At 56.7% G+C, this 8868-nt stretch overlaps 2 protein-coding genes across 2 annotated transcripts in view; both read left to right on the top strand.

Moving 5' to 3' along the window:
* Positions 1-4947, top strand: part of PPP6R1 (protein phosphatase 6, regulatory subunit 1) — a 36644-nt gene extending 31697 nt beyond the window's left edge. Inside the window, exons 18-24 of the mRNA XM_011996953.1 lie at positions 2511-2647; positions 2740-2920; positions 3052-3122; positions 3230-3311; positions 3848-3958; positions 4039-4114; positions 4192-4947. Of these exons, the coding sequence (XP_011852343.1) occupies positions 2511-2647; positions 2740-2920; positions 3052-3122; positions 3230-3311; positions 3848-3958; positions 4039-4114 (658 nt within the window). The 3' untranslated portion in view covers positions 4192-4947. The remainder of the gene's footprint in view (positions 1-2510; positions 2648-2739; positions 2921-3051; positions 3123-3229; positions 3312-3847; positions 3959-4038; positions 4115-4191) is intronic.
* Positions 4948-5449: 502 nt separating this feature from the next.
* On the top strand, positions 5450-8097 carry TMEM86B (transmembrane protein 86B). The gene is made up of 3 exons (XM_011996952.1): positions 5450-6019; positions 6273-6519; positions 7145-8097. Exons 1-3 carry the CDS (start codon positions 5546-5548, stop codon positions 7525-7527), a joined length of 1104 nt encoding a protein of 367 aa, XP_011852342.1. The 5' UTR covers positions 5450-5545; the 3' UTR covers positions 7528-8097.
* Positions 8098-8868: the final 771 nt, after the last annotated feature.

Raw genomic sequence — 8868 nt, 5'->3', positions numbered from 1 at the left:
CCAGACCTGTCTCAAAAAAAAAGGTTAGATGATGCATTAAGAAATCAACAAATTAACCAGGCACAGTGGCTCAAGCTTGTAATCCCAGCACTTTGGGAGGAGCACTTTGGGAGGATCCAGCATCTTGACTTAGCCCTTTGTTTTCTTCTAAGAGTTTTATAGCATTATTTCTATGGTTTTCAATTCATTTTGAGCTAAATTTTGTATATGGTGTGAGGTGGGGGTTCAGTCCAGCTTCATCTCTTTACATGTAGATAACCAGTTTTCCCTGCACCAGTTGTTGAAGACACTGTCCTTTCTCCACTGAATCATCTTGGCACCTGTGTAAAAAAGAAATATTTGACCATATGTGTGAGAGAGTGTTTCTTCCCTCTCTGTTCTGTTCCATCAGTCTGTCTTTATCCAGTACCACACTGCCCTGGTTGCTGTTGCTTTATAGTAAGTTTTGAAAATGGGAGGTTTGTTGGGCACGGTGGCTTGCACCTGCAATCCCAGCACTCTGGGAGGCCAATCAGGTGGATCACCTGAGGTCAGGAGTTTGAGACCAGCCTGGCCAACATGGCGAAACCCTGTCTCTACTAAAAATACAAAAATTAGCCGGGTGTGGTGGTGGTTTCCTGTATGTAATTCCAGCTACTCAGGATGCTGAGGCAGGAATATCGCTTGAACCTAGGAGGCAGAGGTTGTAGTGAGCTGAGACTGCACCATTGCCCTCCAGCCTGGGTGACAAGAAGGAAACTCCCATCTCCCAAAAAAAAGAAAATGGAAGGTTTTAGTCTACCAACCTTGTTCTTCTTTTTCAAGATTGTTTTGACCTATTTGGGATTTCTTGAGATTCCATATGAATTTTAGGATCAGCTTATTAATTTCAAAGAAGAAACCAGCTAAGTTTCTTAAAGGGTTCTTGTAATGCATGAACATGGGTGTCTGTTTATATAGGTCATAAAATTTCTTTCAACAGTGTTTCGTAGGTTTTAGAGTATGAGGTTTGTATTTCTTTTAAGTTTATTCCTGTTTTCTTCTTTCTGATACTATTGTAATTGGAATTTTCTTGAAATTGTTTTCAGATTGTTACAAGTGTATGAAAATACAATACGTTTTTGTATGTTGATCTATTATCCTGCAACCTTGCTGAAGTAATTTATGAATTCTTATAGTTTTAGTGGATTCCTTAGAATTTTCTAGGTACAGAATCATGTCATGTGAATAGAGATCATTTTCCTTCCTTTCAAATCTGGATGCTTTTAATTTCCTTTTCTTGCCTGGTTGCCTAGCTAGCCTCCAGTACAATGTTGAACAAAAGTGGCAAGAACAGGCCTCCTTGTTTTGTTCCTGATCTTAGGGGAAGCATGCAGCCTTTCACCGTTTAAGTGTGCTGTTAGTCGTGGGGTTGGATAGATGCCTTATATTAGGTTGAGGGGCTTCCTTTATACCCCTTGGTCATTGAGTGTTTTCGTTTACTTTTAACTATATACAGATATATTACTTTCCAGTTAAAGTAGTCAGTTACTCTGTTAAGACAAAAATATTTAGTCAGCATTTTAGACATAGTATATAGTCCCATACTGCATCTTTGGGTCAACAATGGACCATATATATGACAGTGGTCCTGTAAGATTATAATACTCTGTTTTTACTGTTTCTTTCCTATGTTTAGATACACAAACATTTACCGTTGTGTTATAATTGCCTATAGTATTCAGTACCATAACATGCTGTACGGGTCTGTAGTCTAGGAGCAATAGGGCTATACCATAGAGCCTAGGTGTGTAGTAGGCGCTCCCATCCAGGTGTGTGTAAGTGCACTCTAGAATGTTCACACGATAGTAAAATCTCCTAATGCTGCATTTTCCAGCACGCACTCTCCCTGTTAAAGCTTAGTTTTAATGTGACTTTGCTTACCCCTTTCCTGGTTGATCAGCACATAGATTGCTTGGATTTCTTCATGTTCACAGGTGTGTGTTAGTCAACATTCAGCCAGTATTTTGGAGCAGCTATGGGTGCCTGGTGGTTTCTCAGGGCTGAGGATACAGCAGTGGCAAAAGTCAGCCATCTCTGCCTTCTTGGAGTTTCTAGTTGGAGGGAGAGAGAGAGTAGTGTGAAGCCTTCCGTCCAGAGGGTGGGTCTGCTGGTGGGAAGGCCTGTCACCGTGGTGACAGTGTGAGGTGACAGCTGGGAGGTGACTTGAGAGCTGGTGAGTGGGTCTGTCTGCTCTGGCTGCCATGGCTGAGTCTCAGCCCACTTCCTAGGGCCTACTCTGCATGGATGATTGGGGACGAATGGTCTCCTTACGGCTTCATTCTGTCCCTGCCCGCTTGTGTTCTCACCTTTGGCTCAGAACTCTCCCAGCCTTTCCTGGTGTCATCACACCCCAAACTCCCTGACCCCTTCTGTGAGCTGCCAGTCATCCCAGCCCACTCTCCTCGGGCTGACCCTGGGCTGCAGGGAGCGGGATGGGTGTCGGCTGGTCTGTCCCACACAGCTAGCTGACGAGGCGGTTTCTGGGGCAGGAGTGGAGGCAGCACAGACAGTGAGGATGAAGAAGAGGAGGACGAGGAGGAGGAGGAAGACGAGGAGGGCATTGGCTGTGCAGCCCGTGGAGGGGCCACCCCCATGTCCTACCCCAGCCCTGGCCCTCAGCCTCCAGGTGAATGAATGGGCGGTGTGGTCAGGTGTACACAGGGCTGTCTGCCTGCTACCGAGTTCACCCTCTATGCCGCTCCCCCAACTCCATCCCAGGCCCCAGCTGGACAGCCACCTTTGACCCAGTGCCTACAGATGCCCCGACCAGCCCCCGAGTCTCCAGGGAGGAAGAGCTGCACACCGGGCCTCCAGCCCCACAGGGACCCCTCAGTGTGTCCCAGGACCTCCCCACCGAGGACCTGGCCAGCCCTCCTGCCCGTGACGCCCTGCAGCTCAGGTAAGAACCAGAAGGGACGGGCTGGATGGCGCTGGTATCCCGAGACCAGGAGGTGGCCATGGGGTCCCAGTCCTCTCATAGGCTCGAGTGCTAACCCTAGCTGCCCCCTTGGGCTGCCTGTCATCTGCCAGGTCTCAGGACCCCACACCCCCCTCAGCACCTCAGGAAGCCACAGAAGGCAGCAAAGTCATAGAGCCCTCAGGTGAGCCCCAGTTTGCCCTGCCCACCTGTGGCCCTGGGCAGAGAGAGCAGCCTGGCCAGCTCTGAGCTTGCTGGGAGGCTGCAGCTGAGATCTCTCATCCCCCACAGCCCCCTGCCAGGCCTTGGTTAGCATCGGGGACCTTCAGGCCACCTTCCACGGGATCCGTTCTGCCCCCAATTCCTCGGACAGGTGAGCGGCGAGGTGGGGCTTACTAAGGTGAGGGCCGGGTGTCAGGAGAAGTCTTTTCTCCTCTGCGGTGAGGTGGGCTCTGGGTTCATCTTGTCCCTGAGCTGCTCCAGGTCTCCTTTGCAGGACCCCCAGGCCTAGCCTCATGTTGTGCCCCGGCCCCCTGCACTCTGTAGGCTGGTTCTTCTCTTAGTAGCCTGGGATGCTTGGGGCCCTTGAGCCCCAGGGTTGGGAAAGGCTCGTTGGAGGGTGTGAAGGATTGGGAGGGTGAGAGCATGCAGAAGGCCCCTTGGGGCTGTCTCAGCTGGCCTCGAGTGCCTCTTCCACAGGGACAGGAGGCGGGAAGAGGGTTGCTTGTCTTCCTGCCCAGGGCCATGCCGTCCCTCCACGCTGAGCCAGCTGAGTCCTTGGGAGGCCCCTCCTGGTGGGGCAGGTGGCAGACACACACCCAGTGAGCCGACTTCAGTCGTCTGGGGTGTGAGGGTGTCAGCAGGTGACAGTGGGGGCCACGCTGACAGCCGCACTTTCCTCACCCACAGTGCAACCAGAGACCCCGCTACCTCTGTCCCAGCCTCCGGGGCCCACCAGCGCCCGCAGACCACAGATGGGGAGAAGAGCCCAGAGCCCTTGGGGCTTCCCCAAAGCCAGAGGTGAGCACCAGGGCAGCGGGGCACGGCAGGGCTGGTGGGGCAGGAAGTGACCTCTGCACATCCCCTCTCTCCCGTGACAGTGCCCAGGCCCTCACGCCTCCTCCGATACCCAATGGCTCTGCCCCGGAAGGGCCTGCATCCCCAGGCTCCCAGTGAGTGTGGCTGCAGCCTGGGGCTGGGTAGGTGGGGCTGGGCCTGCTGGACCCTCACACGACGTCTCCCTCTGTTTCCAGATAGCTGCCTGGTGCGGCAGCGGCGGCCAAAATCTTCCGTCCTTCCGTGGATCTCCCAGGGTGGGGGCAGGGCGGGTCCCATGATGGCCCCCAGTGCCCTCATCACCCTGAACCCCCCACATTCTCTCCTCTGGACCCCCAGGAGGCGGGTGTCAGGGAGACAGGCCCAACCCACCCCCATTTGCACTGAGAAGAGAAGTTTTGGAGCATTGCCTCCTAGAATAAAGATAAAGAGAGTCAAATAGAGAGAATGGAGAGAGAGAAACGTATATTATATATTATATATAGAGAGAGGGAGGAGAGCGAGAGAAAGTGAGGACACCAAGCTGGGCTGGCGGCTCCAAAGCACAGCCTTCACCGTTCCGTCCCAGCGGGGGCTGGTGTTAGGGGTCCCAAGGTTGCCGCCCACGTGCCCAGCCGTCCCATGCTCCAGCGCAGATGGCCACGCCCACACCCGGCCTTTCAGCTCAGGTCCACCATGGGGGACAGCCCAGCGCAGGTGGGGGTGCCAGAGGATCCCGAGTGGGGGCCGTGCCTTTGCCCAGACCCTGCACTTTCAACCAGGCCAGTCCGGCTCTGGGTAGCAGGGGCCTCCCCGGCAACACCCCTAGGGGCCCTGAGGGTCTGGGGTCCCAGCCCTGTTGCCAAGTGGCCTTGTCCCCAGCTCCCTCCTCCAGGCTGGTGTGAGTGTGCGTGCGTTCGTGCCGAGCTTCTATTTCATATTGCAAATATAAATAAAGGAAGACAGTTTACGATTCTGCTGGTCAGACCTTACGTTCTGGGATGCGGGGTGGGGAGCCTGTGTTATCCCTGCACCTCAGAGGCTGGGGGTGCTTCTGACCCAGTCTGTCCCAACACTGTGTCCTGCCAGGGGGAGGCCTGAGGCTGCAGAGGCCCCAGGCTGGGCCAGGCACTGGCTGTGAGGGCTCCTACCAGGCCTACCCCACCTGTGGGCAGAGAATAGAAGCCACCGACGTGCTCACATCCCTGCTCCTGCCCGCACTTACCCCCAGTAACCAAGCCCAGCATTGAGGCTGGGCTCTGGCACCCAGTAGGTATGAGTCTTTCAGGTGGAAGGTGGAAATGTAGGCTGGGTGTGCAGCGAGTGGCACGGGTGAGCGGCGCTGGGAAACCGGAGCGTGTGGACCGGGCCATGAGGACAGTGTCCTCACTTGGATGGCAGTTGGCTTGGAGGTCACCCGGGGCTCACTCAGCTAACAGGAGAGGGTGCTTATTCACCGCATTCATGGTGGTCCCTCCTCGTCACCCATTGAAGCAGTGTTTGTGGTGGAGCCCATGAGGGCTTGGTGGGGTTGAGCAGAATGAGGGAAGGTTTCATGGAGCAGGGAGGGAGATGGCTAGGGCAGCAAGTGAAGGGCAGACTCGCCTTCCCATCCCTCCAGGGGTGCTCCTGCCAGCCAGCCCCTCCCCCGCTTTCATGAAGGGGTGGCCGTTGGAATTCTGCACTCCATCTCTGCTGATTGGGCCCAGGACAAGGGGACGGGCATTTGTGGGCCTCACCCCCCCCCAGGCAGACAGGAGGAGGAAACCATGTCCCAGCAGGCAGGGCAGAGGGACCCCCGATGCCAACAGTGCTTTATCAGCGGGTGCCAGGCAAGGCCGTCCCCAGGGTGAGGACAACATCTCTCCGGGCCCTGTTATCAGTCACAGAGTCCACAGGACGCTCCTTGGGTTAACGTGTAACCATGAGCCGTCCCCTCCACCCCCTGAAGCCACTCGCTCCCAGATTAGGTCGCTCTGGGGGTATCAGGCCAGCATGGACGCTGGCAAAGCGGGGCAGAGCCTGAAGACTCACTGCTCAGCCCAGGTGAGAGCCTTCCGAGGTGTGCCTGGGGCTGGGGGCCAGGCCCCTGGAACCCCAGCAGCCGGTGGGTCTGGGAGCTGCTGTCCTTGCGTTGGTTGGGACCCTGGGAAGCTGGGTTCTGGCAGCCTGGTCCCTGAATGGGTACAGCCTGTACAGCTGGGGTCCCAGGTAGGGGTGGGACAGGAGCCACAAGATCTCAGTCCCAAGAACGGGGGCTGGGCTGGGTTTCGGCTCAGCAGCTCCCCATTCCCCAAAGCGCCCAGATGTCTGCAGGTGGCTGAGCCCCTTCATCCTCTCCTGCTGCGTGTACTTCTGCCTCTGGATTTCCGAGGACCAGCCGTCCTGGGTCGCTGCCCTGGTCAAGTGCCTGCCCATCCTCGGCCTGGCCGGGTTCCTGTGGGTCGTGTGCCCGGGCGGGGGCTACAGCCGGCTCCTCCAGGGAGCCCTCTTGTGCTCGGCAGTGGGGGACGCCTGCCTCATCTGGCCTGGAGCCTTCCTCCCTGGTGAGCGGAAGCTGCCCTGACGCCTTCCGGATACCCGTGTGAGCGAGGCCCCAGCACTTGGATGGGAGCCTGGGGTGCAGAGGGCTCCTGTGAGAGCTCCGGTGGTCAGAGGCACGGTGGGGGGCGCAGCCGTGACCGAGGCAGCTCACGCTCCAGCGAGGGATGGGGGCTGGCGGTGTAGGGCAGTAGCTGGGGGTGGCAAGGGCAGTGAGGACCCGCTGGGGGTGCTGCAGTTTGAAGCAGGGTTGCTGAGGAAGGTGTCGCTGAGGAAGTCACATTTGGGCAGAGCAGAAGGTGCTGTGTGTCTTTGTGGGGGAAGGGCAAGTGCAAAGGCTCCGGGACAGGGGTGTGCCAGGTGCTTGTGGCCAGGCAGGCCAGGGTGACCGGGCAGAGTGGCTGGTGAGCCGGAGGGCATGGGGCTTTGGAGGCCAAGAGAAGATGGGGCCTCCTGGCGGTTCTGAGCAGAGCAAGGATGGACACTGCATGTGGGGAGGCCTGCAAGGAGGCTTGGCCAGGGTGGGGCCTGGTGCTTTGGGACGGCCCTTATTTTAGGCCCTGAGGGGTGACCTCGGGGCCATTCCCAGGATGGGCCTTCCTCACTGGCACCCCACCCCTCTCCCACCAGGCATGGCCACCTTCGCCACCACCCACCTTCTCTACATCTGGGCCTTCGGCTTCTCTCCCCTGCAGCCTGGCCTGCTGCTGCTCATCATCCTGGCCTCTGGCCCCTACCTCAGCCTTGTGCTCCAGCACCTTGAGCTGGATATGGGCCTGCCTGTGGCAGCCTATGGGCTGATCCTGATGGCCATGCTGTGGCGCGGCCTGGCCCGGGGCGGGAGTGCCGGCTGGGGCGCGCTGCTCTTCACATTCTCTGATGGCATGCTGGCCTGGGACACCTTCGTCCAGCCCCTGCCCCATGCCCGCCTGGTGGTCATGACCACCTACTACGCTGCCCAGCTCCTCATCACACTGTCGGCCCTCAGGAGCCAGATGGCCAAGACCGACTGACTAGAGAGCTTGAAGGGCCGGTATTCAGGCGCTCTCCTCTTGCAAAGACCTGGGCCTCCCAGATCAGCCCAGCCTGAGAAATACCCTCAGCAGCGAAGCTTCCTCACGCCTGTCTGCGGGCGCCACCGCCGCCGCCGCTTCCAGCTGAAGACGTTTGAGGACCATTTGCGGAATTCCAAGTCCACTGCTGGGTTCTAGCTGCCTTCTCCAGGTTCTGACTCCAGATCCCTGGCTCCTCAGCCAGGCCCACATGTGGCCCTCCCAGCCACCAGCCCGCCTCCGTGTTCTGTGTCGGCCCCACAGTCTGCCCGCCCCCAGCTCCTGCTCTGAATCCGTTTTCCTTGTCTTAGTAAAGTGGGTGTGGAACCACTGATGCTGCTGTTACCGTGGGAGAGGCCTCGGGGAAGATCATTGTGATTAACCATCGTGGTTAATGACAGCAAATGGTTAATGACAGCAAACGGTTCTTGGTCACTCCCCATGGACCAGGCCTGGTGCCCAGTGGGACCCTCCCTGGCCGTCGGGTGGGAGTGGATTTGAGGAGATAAAGTGAGGATTGTGCAGAACTGAGCCAAGAGAACTGTTTGGTCTGTGTTAGTTTCCTGGGGCTGCCGTCACAAATAAATTACCCCGAACCAGATGCTTTGAAACAAGATGAATGGACTCTCCTGTAGTTCTGGAGACCCAAAGTCCAAAATCAGGGTGTTTTCCTGCCCATGCTCCCTCTTAAGGCTCTCGGGAAGAATCCATCCTTGCCCTCTTGGCTTCTGGAGGCTCCCAGGAATCCCTGGCTTCCCTGGGCCTGTGGCTGTGTCTCTCCGTCTTCACGTGACTGGCTTCACCGGGTAGCCTCCGTCTGTGTCTGCAGCCTTCTAGGGACACAGGCCATTGGATTTAGGGCCCACCGTAAACCCAGGGTGATTCCATCTCAAGATCCTTAAGTATGTGTGCAAAGACCCTGTTTATAAGTAGTGTCACCTGCATAGGTACCTGGGGTTAGGACTTGGACATATCTTTTTAGGGGACACAACCCGCTGCAGTCACATGCAGTATCGGGAGAAGGGTAGGAGGCTTGAGGATGAGGAGGGAGGGTGGCAAGGGGGTAGGAATCAAATGGGAAGGAGGAACCCAGCTGTGCTCCTTGTCAAGGGTGTGTGACCTTGGCAAGCTGCTGTCCCTCTCTGGTCCTCAGATTCTGCATCTGAATACTTGACAGGGTCCACGCTGCTCTCCAAGACCCTATTTGACTTCTGCATCCATGATGTGCTTTTAGTGACTCATAGCAGAGAGGCGACTTCTCCATCCATGGTCAGCATTTAGAGACTCTTACAGCAGAGAGGC

Source organism: Mandrillus leucophaeus, unplaced genomic scaffold (assembly GCF_000951045.1).
Source record: "Mandrillus leucophaeus isolate KB7577 unplaced genomic scaffold, Mleu.le_1.0 Scaffold53, whole genome shotgun sequence".
NCBI classification, from domain to species: Eukaryota; Metazoa; Chordata; class Mammalia; order Primates; family Cercopithecidae; genus Mandrillus; species Mandrillus leucophaeus.
This window is presented reverse-complemented; position numbering and strand designations above follow the sequence as displayed.